Below are 15174 nucleotides of genomic sequence, written 5' to 3'. Positions count from 1 at the left end.
ACCCCTCCTTGGGTTTCCGAAGCAGTATCACTACTCCATCTTCTTTCTAATCTGTTCCACTAGGAGGAGAAAACTTTATCTCCCCTAATATATCTAAATTTTAGTAAATGTCAGCCCACAGGAGATACCAAAGTGTTTTTTAAGTGTTATAAATAGGAAGGAAAACAATATTTAATGCAAAACCTTTTGGTAAGAGCTTCCCCACTCTTTTTTTAATTGCTGGGTGAACAACCAAAACAAAAACCAAATCAAATCCATTGCTGTCTAGTTGATTCTGACTTATAGTGACCCTTTAGGACAGACTAGAACTGCCCCATAGGGTTTCCAAGGCTGTAATATTTATGGCAGCAGACTATCACATCTTTCTCCTGCAGAGCAGCTGATGGGTTTGAATCGCCAACCTTTTGGTTACCAGCCAAGTGCTTACCCACTACACCACCAGGGCTCTTTGTAAGCAACCCAGCAAACCAAAATTGATTAAGAGTGTATTGTCACAAATTACCTAATTATTTATTGCCCTTATCTAGTTTTTGGTTCATAAAATTGTTTACAAATACGATAACCACAATTACCAACAATGTTTCCAGTCTTTCATTGGTTTTTTGTTTGTTTGTTTGTTTTTAAGTTAGAAGAATATCTTAGAATTTTCAGGGACATGCCAAAGTTTCTCCTATTCTGTCACTCCACGCCATCCAATCATAATCACACAATATTTAACTTGTGCTTACTAATATATAATTGTATATGTACACATTTAATATAGATTATATCTCACATAGAAGCATCAGGCAAGAAATCAAACATTATATTGCACTGGGCAAATCTGTTGCAAAAGACCTTTTTAAAGTGTTAAGGAGCAAAGATGTCACTTTGAAGACTAAGGTGCACCTGACCCAAGCCATGGTATTTTCAATCGCCTCATATGTATGTGAAAGCTGGACAAGAAATAAGAAAGACCACAGAAGAAATGATGCATTTGAATTACGGTGTTGGAGAAGAATACTGAAAACACCATGGACTGCTAGAAGAACAAACAAATCTGTCGTGAAAGAAATGCAGCTGGAATGTTCCTTAGAAGTGAGAATGACCAGCCTTTGTCTCACGTACTTTGGACATGTTATCCTTCTGATAAAGAAGGGACCAGTCCCTGGAGAAGGATATCATGCTTGGTAAAGTACAGGGTCAGTGAAAAAGCAGAAGACCCTCAACAAGATGGATTGACACAGTGGCTACCACAATGGGCTCAAGCTTAGCAAGGATTGTGAGGATGGTGCAGGACCTGGCATTGCCTCCTTCTCTTGTAAATAGAGTCACTATGAGTAGGATGTGACTTGAGGGCACCTAATTACAACAACTTATCTTATATTACACATAATCAAGACATACTGCTTTTCCTTCTTTACTATATTTTCACCTATCTATCCCATCAAGGTCTCATGATTCTTTAACTTCCTCCACTTTATAAACTTCAGATGACACACTAGGGATAATACATTTTCTCTCCCTTGCTCAGGGCTCTCTCCTCTCACAGGTAAACTTCTCTTTCCCTTTCCCTCCAGAACTGATGAGGAAATACTTTTAGGAAATATTTTAAATATTTTTAGTTGTTTTTAAGCATCTTTTCCTTAAGGTCAGAAAGGATATTGGTGGTAGAAGTCTAGTTTCCCACGTAGGAGATCCAGGTTTGATTCCAGGTCAATGCACCTCTCATGCAGTCACCAGCCATCTGTCAGTGGAGGCTTGTGTATCAGCTACCTTCCAGACCAAGACTAAATAGAAGAAAGGCCTGGTCATCTTCCACAACTCAGCTAACAAAATCCCTATGGATCACAATGATCTGATCCGAAACTGAACATGGAGATGGTTCAGGACCAGGCAACACTTTGTTTCATTGTACGGGGGGTTCACATCAGTCCAGTGCTGACTGAATAGCAGCTAACAATTCAATGCTTTACAGAAGTAAAAATGTTTAAGTTGGCTGTAAGTGTGTGTGATCCAGAATAAATTTAAAAAATGAAACAGCCACAAAGAGAAAAGATGGACTAAAAGATCACATGGCCTGAGAAAGTAGAGAGAATAAGCTCTATTTCTGACTTTCTATTTCTTGGTTGCAGCCCTACGGAATGACAGTTGGTATTTTTTTGCCCTAGCCATCCATTGACTTCCTTCCTCACCTTCTGTATGCACCCAATAAATCCCTTCCCTTTTATTGCGGTTGTGCTTGTTTGATAATGTTTCAACTACTTACAACCAAACAATTCCTGTATTAAACAAGTGTCCATAAATATTATGCAGCAACAAGAGAATATGTATAAGATACAATGTAAAGGATGTGCCTCCATGGGGGGGGGGTATACACTATTGAGCAGAGTCAAGAATAAAAACAAAAATAAAAAAAACTCCTCCATTGGAAAATATATTATAGATCACATTCAAAACTCAAGTTTTTGATTCTTTATTCTCCTAGTTTAAATCTGTATTTTAGGAGCTCTGGTAGCATAGTGCCTAAGCCATTTGACTGCTAACTGGAAGGCTGGCGGTTCAAATCCACCAGTCATTCCTTGGAAGGAAGGTTAGGCAATCTAGTTCTGTAGTGATAGTGCCTCCGAAACCCAAGGAAGGGTTGCTATGAGTCAGATCCGACTCCATGGCAGTGAGTTTTTTTTTTTTTTAAATCTGTATTCAACAAAATGTGTGACACTTTTACTTGTCATTTATACACTTATCTTAGTCAGGATATCTAAAGAAACAGACCAAGTAGTATATAATATCTGCACAGAGAAATACAGAGAAAGAATCATTGGGGGTGGGGCTGGCAAGTCTAAAATCTGTAGGTCAGGTGACAGGCTGGAGACTCTTTAGGCTTGCATCCAAGTTCCACAGGTCAGGTGAGGAAAAGTGAGATAAGAATTTCTGCTACAATATCTATTTACAGCCTGGAGACAGAACATCCTAGGGAAACACGCATTTTGCTCTAAAAACTTCAAGAGATAGGTTACAGTACATCAGACTACATTATGAAATGTAACTATACTACATAAGTTGCTCTCATGGCACAGTGGTAAAAGTATTCAATTGTTAACCAAAAGGTTGGTGGTTTGAACCTACCAGAAGCTCCATGGTACAGAGATGAGGCAGTCAGCTTCCATAAAGATTTACAGCCTTGAAAACCCTATGGGGGCAGTTCTACTCTGTCCTATACAGTCGCTATGAGTCAGAATGAACGTGATGGCAGTGGATATTTTTAGTAGCTTACAGTATGGAAGATAATCCGCTTTCCTTAAAGTCAACTAAGTTAATCACATGTAATTACTTCATAATAGCTTATATAACTGCTCCATAAAAACAACTACGTTAGTGTTTGTGGAAATGACTAGGAACCATAGCCCAGCCAAGTGAGCAAATAAAATTAACCATGACAACACTCATCTATTGACTTCTTAAGTTTTGCTTCCATGAACCACAGTCATTATGATGTTTTTATTCTCCAGAAAATGTATTCTTCTTGAATACATTTCCTTGGGTAATTTTTCCTCTCCCTATTATTTGCCTTTTGTAAATTTGTCATTCCACCATTTCTTCTGGTTACATTACATGATCATAGAAGTATCTTTTTAATTGTAATATTTCCATAAATATTTTATAAACATGGAAAATGGAGTGCAGAATGAATTTGGAATGATTTTTTTTTAAATCCTTGAAAATGTACCGAAATCTAAAATATTGAATGGTGTTCAGTGTAAATCAAACTGATTTTAAGTAGTTGCAAATTGCTCAAATCAGTAGAACTTCACTATGGGAAAAACAAACAACAGAAGTTAGCTAATATTCAATAAGGCATATTTGGTTATATAATAAAGAATGTCAAGAGTCTGAATTTTATCCAGTTTTATATTCCTTGCAAGACTTGTCATGGCACGTTGTATACTATGACCAATCAAAAAAACAAAACAAACTTGTTCTCAAGTTGATTCCAACTCGTGGTAACTCCATGTGTCTTGGAATAGAACTATGCTCCATAGGGTTTTCAATGGGTGATATTTTGGAAGTAAGATATCAGGTCTTTCTTCTGAGGTGCCTCTGAGTGAACTCAAACCTCCAACCTCTCAGTTAGCAGCCAACTGTTTTAACCGTTTGTACCACCTAAATGTGTATTGAAACCAATATCCACTATCTCTTCATTTTCTGCCTATATCCTGAGCCTATGCCCTGACTATTCCACACATCATTTAGTAGATGATGATTTGGTACAGAGAATCATGGAAACATCTTGAGAAGGACTTAAGAGTGTTGCAATGGAAGTCACATCTCAAATGGTTCTTTTACTAACAAACAGGGTCCACACACCACCTTCGGTGACTGGGTCCTGCATTTGTCTCTCCCTTCTCCCTACCTCACAGGCTAAACTCCAGCTAAATAAACCTCCTGCTGCTCCCAGGACACATATTCATTCTGGAATGTTTTCCCCACCCTTCAATTCCCATCCACCTGAAACAGTCCCACTCTTCCCTTAAGACTCAATGCAAGAGACACCTCCCTCACAGAAGTTTCTCTGAAGATTCTTGCTGAGAGTTCTACCTACTTGTTTAAGAAGCCAATGTTTGTTGTCTCATCTCTGTGCTCCTATAATGTCCTGGACATGCTCTATCATAGGACTTACCAAACTGTGTCATGGTTCTCTGTTTCTGTATCTGTCTTTCCTATTAGACTGAACGTTTGGTGATAATGGAATTCATTTTATACCATTTTGCATTCCTAGAACTTATTTAAGGAGATCTGCTAGTGTAGTGGTTAAGGCATTCAGTTGCTAACCAAAAGGTCGGTGGTTCAAACCCACCAGCTGCTTCACAGAAGAAAGATGAGGCAGTCTGCTTCCATAAAAATTTAAAACCTTGGAAGTCCAGTGGGGGTCACTATGAATCAGAATCCACTCGATGGCAGTGAGTTTGTTTTCCCATAGCACCTATCTTGATTCCAAATTCATAAATGCTAAATTAGTAATTAATAGATGTAGAGAGGAAGGGAAGGAAGGATTTAAATAGTGAAGAAATCAATCTGTTAGATAACTTTAGCAGCAATAAGAAAGATAGATTAGTCAGGTCTCTTTCATCTGTGAGTGATGGAAACACAACTCAAACTGGCTGAATAAGAAAAGGGAATTTATTTTCTGTATAACGATGCACATAACAACAACAACAACTAACAATGCAAGTCAATGGATTAATAAGGTGAAGTTAGTTTCAAGGGTTAGACAGATGCCCTCAATATTCCTATGCTTGTGCAGGTCAGGATGCTTTCCCCTGTGCTACCCTCTTTCTCTCAGGTAGGCTCACTCTAAGCAATGACCAGACCAGCTTTCCATCTTATCCGATTAGCAATCCTAGCAAGGAGCAAGAGCCTCTAAATTCCCTTTGACTAGCAAAACTGGCATTGTCACTAATTTGGTTCAGAAATGAAATCATCCAACCTTAACCACCTGGACTGGTAAGCACAATGGTGAGGATTTACAAAGGAAAACTGGAGCTCTGTTATCTGAAGACGGTTGAAGTGTGCCAAGCATGCAGGAACAGTAGATGTCCTAGAGATTGGAAGGGAGGTTGGCAGGGATTCTCAACTGAGTGCCCTTGGACAGAGGGATGGATGGATCTAGGGATTTACTGGCATGCTCAGATATCTTTACTAGCCCCTTCCCCAAAGCAGAACCATTGTAGAAAAAGCCAGCACTGTTGGGAAATGAGAGGGAAGGGGTAACAGTTATGGCAGCAAAGTTTCAAGGTAAACCAGAGCCATACTTCTCATTCCTCTTACCTGTATAGCAAGCCCAGTGCTCAGCATGGAGGAGCAACCCTGGATTTTACAGGCATATTTGATACTAGTCAAAAGTGAAAGATACAGTAAAAAATACAGAGTAAGTGGAATTTAGTACACTAAGCTCTTTTAAAGATAGGAATCCCTGGGTGGTGCAGTTAACCGAAATGTTGAAGGTTTGGATTCATCAAGAGGTACCTTGAAAGAAAGTCCTGGCAATCTACTTATAAAAAATCAGCCATTGAAAACCCTGTGGAGCAGAGTTCTAATCTGACGCACATAGGGTCACCGTGACTCCATAATGACACAGTGGCCACTAGATTTACTGGTATGTTAGAGATAACACCATTCCTATAAGAATTAGTGATTGCATAAGTTTATAACATGTGCATATAAATGTGTGACATCCAGCTCGTGTGAAAATAAAAAGGAATTTGTTTATCGTGGTAAGTTTTATGATATACATGCTTAAAAAAATTTCTGAGACTTAGTATGGGACTATTAAGAATTAAATAATGGAAATGGTATATTAAGAAAGGAGATTAAAAAAAAAAAACCTTTCTACCCTTTTTGAAGGCAAATGATTTTAAACAAGTTCTAGGGCTCATGTTGTAGATAGTTCCACAGATAATGGGCTCTTTCTTGACATGCCACAAACTTTTGGCTGTTACTGTGGATAGATTGAAATTCTACCTTTTTCTGTGTATTTACTTATGTTAACACTTTGGGTTGGGTCTCGAGATCATTACAGAAAATATATGCCTTATTATTATTATTATTATTATTATTATTATTATTATTATTTTAGTTGCCAAAAATAGATGGGAGGTTTAGACAGAAGGCTGTTACTATCCATGGCAGAAATAGTTATTTCTTAAATCTTTTCCAATAAATAGAAAAGGAATAGTTTACTTTTATTATCATTCTATAGGGAAAATTATTAAAACTAAAGTTTCAAACAAATCCTGGATTTTTTTTTTTTAAAGAAATCTATTCTAAGATGCCCTAAGATTACAGATACATTCTCCTTTCAATATCCCTCATGCTAAAAATAATAAATAAATAAATAAACTGATGTTTCTTAGAAAAGATACTTTTTTTCTTTCTGTTTTACACAAGAGTATTCTTCAGGTATTTCTGCTTAGGTAAGACTAGAAAATGCTCATTCTGCTTTGTTTACTTAACAAATATTTATACAGCATTTAATATACACTGACAACCACTCATCTGTCAGTTTGTCATACTGTGGTGGCTTGTGTGCTGCTGTGAGGCTGGAGGCTATGCCACCAATATTTCAAATACCAGCAGGGTCACCTATGGTGGATGGATTTCAGAGTAGCTTCCAGATTAAGACGGACTCAGAAGAAAAAAGGGGCCATCCACTTCTCAAAGAATTGGCCAGTGAAAATCTTATGAATAGCAGTGAAACACTGTCTGATATATTACTGCAAAACTTTATGAATAGCCCTGAAACATTGTCCCACACAGTGCTGGAAGATGAGCCCTTCAGTTTGGAAGGCCCTCAAAATACGACTAAGGAAGAACTGACTCCTCAGAGTTGTTGTTGTTACGTGCTGTCGAGTCAGACCTGACTCATAGCAACCCCTCCTTGGGTTTCTGATGCAGTATCACTATGGAAGTAGATTGCCCAACCTTGCCAACTTAATGAAGTGGATGGAGTAAGGCTTTCAGGACCTCCATATGCTGATGTGGCACTACTCAAAATGGGAAGAAACAGTTGCAAATATCCATTAATAATCGAACATGGAATGTACAAAGTATGAATCTAGGAAAATTGGAAGTTGTTAAAGAAATGGAACACACAAAAATTGATATCCTAGGCATTAGTGAGCTGAAATGGACTGGTTTTGGCCATTTTGAATTAGACAACCATGTGATCTATTATGCTGGGAATCACAAACTGAAGAGTAATGGTGTGACATTCATTGTCACAAAAAATGTTTCAAGATCTATCCTGAAGTACAGTGCTGTCAGTGATAGGATGATATTCATACACCTACAAAGAATACCAGTTAATACTATTATTCAAATTTACGCACCAACCACCAAAGCCAAAAATGAGGAAATTCAAGATTTTTACCAACTTCTGCAGTCTGAAATTGACCAAACATGCAATGAAGATGTGTTGATTATCACTGGTGATTGGAATGCAAAAGTTGGAAACGAAGAATCACCAGTTGTTGGAAAATATGGTCTTGGTAAAAGAAATGACGCTGGAGACTCCATGATAGAATTTTGCAAGACCAATGACTTATTCATTGCTAATACCTTTTTCAACAACTCAAATGATGGCTATACACAAGGACTTTGCCAGATGGAGTACACAGGAATCAGATTGACCACATCTGTGCAAAGAAGCAATGGAGAAGCTCAATATCTTCAGCCAAAACAACGCCAGGAGCTGATTGTGGAACAGATCATCAGTTGCTCAAGTTGAAGCTGAAGACAATTAAAACAAATACATGAGAACCAATATATAACCTTGACTATACCCCTCCTGGATTTAAAGACCATCAAAAGAATAGATTTGATGCATTGAATACCAATGACCTAAAACCAGAGGAACTGTAGGATGACATCAAGAACATCATCCATAAAGAAAACAAAAGGTCATTAAAAAAGACAGCAAAGGAAGAAAAGAGCAAAATGGATGTCAAAAGAGACTCTGAAACTTGCCTTTGAATGGAGAGTTGGTAAAGCAAATGGAAGAAATGACAAGACAAAAGAGCTGAACAGAAGATTTCAAAGAATAGCTCAAGAAGACAACGTCAATTATTATAATGAAATGTGCAAAGATCTGGAGTTAAAAAACCAAAAGGAAACAACACACTCAGCATCTCTCAAGCTGAAAAAACTGAAGAAAAAAATCCAAACATCAAGTTGTAATATTGAAAGATTCTATGGGAAAAAATATTGAATGATGCAGTAAACATCAAAAGAAGATAGAAGGAATACACAGAACCACTGCACAAAATAGAATTGGTCAATATTCAACTATTTCAGGAGGCAGCATACGATCAAGAACCAATGGTACTGAAGGACAAAGTCCAAGCTGCATTTAAGGAATTGGCAAAGAATAAGGCTCCAGAAATTGAAGGAATGCCCATTGAGATGTTTCAACAAACAGATGGCAACCTGAAGGCACTTACTCTTCTACGCCAAGAAATTTGGAAGAAAACTACCCGGACAACTGAGTGGAAGAGATCCATGTTGTTGTTATTGTTAGGTGCTGTCGTCTCTGACTCATAGCGACCATATGCACAGCAGAACAAAAAACCACCCAGCCCCATGATCCTTGTATACTTGAGCCCATCGCTGCAGTGACTGTGTCAATCCATCTCATTGAGGGCCTTCCCTTCTTTCGTTGACCCTCCACCTTACCAAGTATGACATCCTTCTCCAAGGAATGGTCCCTTCTGATAACATGACCAAAGAAGGTGAGACGAAGTCTGGCCATTCTCATTTCCAAGGAGCATTCTGGCTGCACTTCCTCCAGGCCAGATTTGTCAGAAGAATCTTGGCTAAAAGCAAATACCAGGAAGTTGTTTACTTGTGCTTTACTGACTATGCAAAATCATTTGACTGTGTGGATCATAACAAATTATGGATAGCATTGAAAAGAATGGGAATTCCAGTACACTTAATTGTGATCATGAGAAACCTATACATAGAATAGGAGGCTGTTTATTTGAACAGAATGAGGGGATACTGCATGGCTTAAAATCAGGAAGGGTGTGTGCCAAGATTGTATTCTTTCACCATATTTATTCAATCTGTATGCTAAGCAGGTATCTGAGAAGCTGAACTATATGAAGAAGAATGTGGCATCAGGATTGGAAGGAAGGCTCATTAACAACCTGTGCCATGCAGATGACACAACTTTGCTTGAAAAGTGAGAATGACTTCAAGCACTTACTGGTGAACATTAAAGACTACAGTTTGCAGTGTGGATTACACCTCAACATAAATAAAACAAAATAACTGGACCGATAAGCAGCACCATGATAAATGGAGAAAATATTGAAGTTGCCTTGGTTCCACAATCTACACCCATTGAAGGAGCAGTCAAGAAATCAGATATCGTATTGCATTGGGCAAATCTGCTGCAAAAGACCTCTTTAAAGTGTTAAAAAGTAAAGATGTCACTATGAAGACTGAGGCGCACCTAATCCAAGCCATGGTTTTTTCAATATCCTCATATTCATATGCATATGAAAGCTGGACAATGCATAAGGAAGTCCTAAGAAAAGTTGATGCCTTTGAATCGTGGTATTGGTGAAGAATACTGAAAATACTATGGACTGCCAGAAGAGCGAACAAATCTGTCCAGAAAGAAGTGTAGCTGGAATGCTCCTTGGAAGTGAGAATGGCCAGACTTCATCTCACCTACTTTGGTTATGTCAGAAGGGACAATTACCTGGAGAAGGCTATAATGCTTGGTAAAATGAAGGGTCAGTGAAAAAGGGGAAGGCCCTCAATGAGATGGATTGACACAGTGGCTGCAATTATAGGCTCAAGTATAGCAAGGATTGTGAGGCTGGCACAGGACCAGGCAGTGTATTGTTCTGTTGTACATAGGGTCGCTATGATGGGAGCCAACTTGAAGGCACCTAAAAACAACATTCCTGAGGTGGAGAAGCTCTTGGGGAGCAATGGTTAACTGCTGGTCTGCTAACTGAAAGGTCATTGGTTCCAACTGTTCGAGCTTACCCTGCTGCTCTTTAGGAGAAAGGTATGGTAGTCTGCTTCAATAAAGATTTCAGCCAGCAAACCCTATGTTGTTGTTGTTGTTATGTGCCGTCGAGTCGGCCCCGACTCATAGCGACCCCTCCTTGGGTTTCCGAGGCAGTATCACTACGGAAGTAGGATTGCCCAACCTTCCTTCTGAGGAGTGAAGGTTGGGCAATCCTACTTCCGTAGTGATACTGCCTCGGAAACCCTATAGAGCAGATCTACTCTGTCCTAGAAGGCTGTGGTGAGTCAGAATCCACTGGTTGTACTTGGAGCATTGCTGAGGTATACCGCCTTCTTCTCCTACCTGCCCTTTGTCAAGGCTTCTTATAGCAGCAGCAACATATCTCACACATCCCCAAGTCTGTATCCACCCCAGAAAGTCACACTTAAACCATCTAGTATCTATAGTTTACTCCAACAGGGAGCACTGAAACTTATGGTTAAGTTAATTATCCTGTGACAGGGTGTCAGCTAAGAAGACTTTGGAAAGCTTTATCGAAATCAGAAAACTAAAGTACACTGATAGTGGTTTCCCTCAAGGGAATAAAATCCCAGAAGGCAAGAAAATTCATACCAAACGGAAATGTAATTAAATTAGTAATCTGGCACCTATATATTTTACAAAAACACATCTTTGTACTACTCAGAGGACTGAAAAGCTCAAATCACACTAGACACTCACTTTCTGGTTACCATGACCTTTTTGAAAACTTACAAAATGTGGCACTTGTAAGCCCAATACGGCCCTTGGCAGCTCCCGAATGACACATGAATCAAAACAAGGGGTCCCATACAACAAAAAGGTAATGTCCATGGGATTATTCAAGTTCTGGTAGTTCCAAAATTCAGAAAGGAGGGATCAAAGACTGTAACACTTTCTCCTGAAATAAACACTAAATTGAGCTGTGAAAATTGTTTGTCTTCCCCTCTCCCATCCCTTAGAAAAATATAGAACTAAATTGTTTTATTTGAGCTTATAAAACACAAGGAATGAGGTAAACATTGTTGCATGTAATTTGAGATGTGACAGATGTTAATTTTTCCAAGTGTGTTTATTTCAGAAGTTAGAGAAATCTGCAAAATCCAGATCTAGATAAAGAGATAGATAGTTGAGGCTGCTGTTCCTCGCCTTAACTACTCCAATTTCAATAACTGAAAGTAACCCCATTAAAGAAATTCAGCTGCCTGGTCATAGTTTTAACCGCCCCTTGGGTCCTGGGCCCCACTCTCTGCACAGCGTTGGAGACTTACACGGCGCCCACGGTCCCCCCTAGCAGTTGGTAACTCTAGGGCGGCAAAAGCTCATTCTCCCTTTGGGAGTTTGGGGGCAGCTAGAGAATATCCCCGCGTCAGAGAGTGACACGCTAGAGGGCCAGGCGGGGTTGGCAAGAGCAGAGGGGCGGGAGCCTCACATCCGGAATCTGGGAACAAATCAAGAAACCCGGGAATTTCCCTGGCCTGCGGCACTGGGCTTTCCAGCCCCGAGGAGCATGGATAAAAGGGGTTCGCGGGGCTCTGAGCCTCAGAATCCCAACCACAGGCAGCTTTCCTTCGCCACCTCTCTCGCTCCAGGCACCGCTGCCCAGATCCTTCCAGCCAAGCTCCATGGCTCTCGCCTCGTCTGCTGCCACTTCCTGCACTCCTCGCCTTCTGCGGGCGGCGCTGCTGCTCCTGCTCCTAGTCACCGCAGGCCGGCACGCAACAGGTGAGCCTCGGCTGGACCCCAGGGGCGGCCAAGGGACGGTGGGAGTCCATGCCGGAAGACAACCTAACCGAGTGTCTCTTCTTCCCCAGGGGCTCCCGTGGTCTCGGAACTGCGCTGTCAGTGCTTGCAGACGGTGCAGGGAATCCATCTGAAGAATATCGAAAGTGTCAAGGTGACGCCCCCAGGACCCCACTGCGGCCAAACCGAAGTCATGTAAGTCCTGCTGCGCGCGGCTGCTACTGTAATCCAGTCACCCCGACGCTCCAAAACTCCCCTCACTGACTGCCCAGGTCCATTATATGCCTCACACGGATTCTCCCTTCTCTCTGCAGAGCCACTCTCAAGAATGGGCAGGAAGCTTGTCTCAACCCTGCAGCTCCCATGGTTAAGAGAATCATAGAAAAGATGCTTAAAAAGTGAGTTATTGGCTTTTACTTACAATGTATGACTAGAGTCATTGGTACAGAAGCATCTGCTTCTTCAAATCATATCATAGAAAACCGGGGGTTAGTTGAAGGGCTGAATATCCTCATTTTTAGATTCACAATTAAATTTGCCATTGAGATCCTTAATGTGCTCTCCTGTCAGAGTATTTTTGCCACCTTTTGTTCCCACTCCCACACCTCCATTGAAATGAAAGTGGTTAAATGTATGTGTGCAAAATACTATTTGCTTAGTGATTCTGAATTGCTTCCTACCTACTAAAGATAAGTTTTTATCCCAGTTTCTCATGACTTCAGACCTGAAAAGTCAAAACTTTAGTTTTGGGCAATTGTTGTTGTTGTTGTTGTTGTTTTATGCCGTGGAGTCAGATCTAGGTGCCTCTAAATCTTGGTAGTAAACAGCAGGGCTTTGCTGTGAGACCCACCTGAGTTCAAGTCTAGGTTCCACCTTTTATTAGCCTCTTGACCCAGAAAAATATGTACTCTCTCTGAGTCACTATAAAATGAGAAAATAATAGTACCTATTTTGTGGTTTTGCTAGGAGGCTTAAGTGAGGCTATGCATGGATATTTTTAGCCCAGGGTAATATTGGGGCAGTCTTCAGTATGTTTCAGCTGTTTGAAACCAGCCATGGCTAGCACAGGTCCCCTTATTAAGCAGCATTCAGGAGCCTGACTTTTTCTGCTGCTCAGGGCTGCAGTGGTTACAGGCAGTAACTGACCTGAGGGGAGGCAGCTTTTGGAAAAGCCTGGAGTGTCAGGGTCTAAGGCAGGAGAAGGGGGCTGTGCAGTCACTATGTTGATTACCTTCTAAGAGCAACCATTTTCTCCTCATAGGAGCGGCACAAACTGACCTAGTGAGAAGGAGCAGGCCCAAAGGAGACTATTTGTGAAGGAGGTTCTACCCTTAGGGCAACCAAAGAGAAAGAAGAAAAACAAATTGCTCCTGGGGACACTGGGACTGTGCTTAATGTGTTTGACTCTTTTCTAAGATTCTGTTTATTTATACATGTATTTATTTATTTATCTTTCATGATTTCTTTTTTAATGTTTTATCTGGTATTTAAAGATATGAATTTTCTTGGAAATTCACTGTACTGTTATTTTTAAAGATCATTTTTATGGTAAAGAAAGTTCAATCCTGCCTTATTTAATATGAAGATGATGGGTTTTAAATGTTCTTCATTCATGAAATTAATATTCTGGGGGAGCCCACAACATGCCAGCCACTATAAAGGCTGGAGGTAGAGTGGGAGATCCAAGCAAACAGACTGTTAAGATAGAGAATTGTATGTGCACATTTATGTTGGTGACTGTTGAGAAGAATGTCAGTTGTTATTTATTGTTGTTCCACAATTTGTGGTCAACATTTCATAGTATGTGGTGAACATTTCAGTAGTTGAAGCTTTAAAAACTACAATGTTCTAAATATCCTTTGGACATTTTATGTCTTCCCTTGTAAGGCATAATGCCTTGTTTAGCATAAATTATGCAGTGTTCTTCTGTGTCTTGGAGTAGAGAAATTTGAATATTTATAGATGTGTTTTTTAAAAAAAATAGCATGAAAATAAAGTTTTTACAAAAATATCATGTTTAAATTGTGTCTTGTATGTCTTGACCTTTTGTTCTTCCCGAGTACTCAAAGTGCTGGACACTTTAGAAAACTAGAGAGCATGCCAGCATGACCATTTAAAGGCTGCTGTGGGCTGCCACTTTGCTTGTTCCTTTCCTCTTCAAGAAGATAGATTCGATGCTTTTTCAAATTCCATGAAAGCCTCCACCTTGAGGATCCTGTTTCACATAAAATATTTCTTTCCACTGGAAAAACTTATTATTCAATTCTAGTTCTTTAAAAGCTTTCCATTTTTCAATAGATATTTTAATAAGAACTCTCATTTAAATCAATTTGTTAATTTTTTTTTTTGAAGTAATGATGCATTTTTTTCCAGCTTAATGAAGCTGGGAGCTAAAATTGTAGTAAAGTGGCTTCTTTTTCAGAACTTTTAAGGAAGGTTGGGCAACATACTTCCATAGTGATGCTGCCTCGGAAACTCAAGGAAGGGTATCTATGAGTTGGCTCTGACTCAAGGGCAGTGAGTTTTCAGAACTTAAACTATTTATGCACTCACTCACTGTCCTTGAGTCAGTTTCAACTCATAGCGACCATTCCTTGGGTTTCAACAAAGCAGTATCACTACTGATGTTTGCAGCTGTTTCTCCTCAATTTGAGTCTTGCCATGTCAGCACGTGGAGGTCCTGAAAGACTTACTTTATCCGTATCATTAAAGTTGGTTCTACTCTGATGAGGCAGCTCTTTCCCAGACCTATATTAAGTGCTTTCCAACCCAAGGGGCTCGTCTTCCTGCACTGTGTTTGACAATGTTTCCAAGCTCTTCATAAAGTTGCCCAGTAATGTATCAGACAGTGTTTCTCTGCTATTCATAAGGTTTTCCCTGGCCAGTTA

At 39.8% G+C, this 15174-nt stretch overlaps 1 protein-coding gene across 1 annotated transcript; it reads left to right on the top strand.

The window, feature by feature from the left end:
* Positions 1 to 12168: 12168 nt before the first annotated feature.
* Positions 12169 to 12688, top strand: LOC103209596 (growth-regulated protein homolog gamma-like). The gene is made up of 3 exons (XM_007955487.1): positions 12169 to 12268; positions 12358 to 12481; positions 12601 to 12688. Exons 1-3 carry the CDS (start codon positions 12169 to 12171, stop codon positions 12686 to 12688), a joined length of 312 nt encoding a protein of 103 aa, XP_007953678.1.
* Positions 12689 to 15174: the final 2486 nt, after the last annotated feature.

This window comes from Orycteropus afer, unplaced genomic scaffold (assembly GCF_000298275.1).
Source record: "Orycteropus afer afer isolate SDZICR_OR568_19922 unplaced genomic scaffold, OryAfe1.0 scaffold00505, whole genome shotgun sequence".
NCBI lineage: Eukaryota > Metazoa > Chordata > Mammalia > Tubulidentata > Orycteropodidae > Orycteropus > Orycteropus afer.
This window is presented reverse-complemented; position numbering and strand designations above follow the sequence as displayed.

Bases quoted from the DNA above. Each gene is read 5' to 3' on its own strand.
- LOC103209596 (XM_007955487.1), top strand. From the start codon at position 12,169: ATGGCTCTCGCCTCGTCTGCTGCCACTTCCTGCACTCCTCGCCTTCTG. The intron at 12,269-12,357 runs GTGAGCCTCGGC...CTTCTTCCCCAG, and splicing joins CGCAGGCCGGCACGCAACAG to GGGCTCCCGTGGTCTCGGAA. The intron at 12,482-12,600 runs GTAAGTCCTGCT...TTCTCTCTGCAG, and splicing joins TGCGGCCAAACCGAAGTCAT to AGCCACTCTCAAGAATGGGC.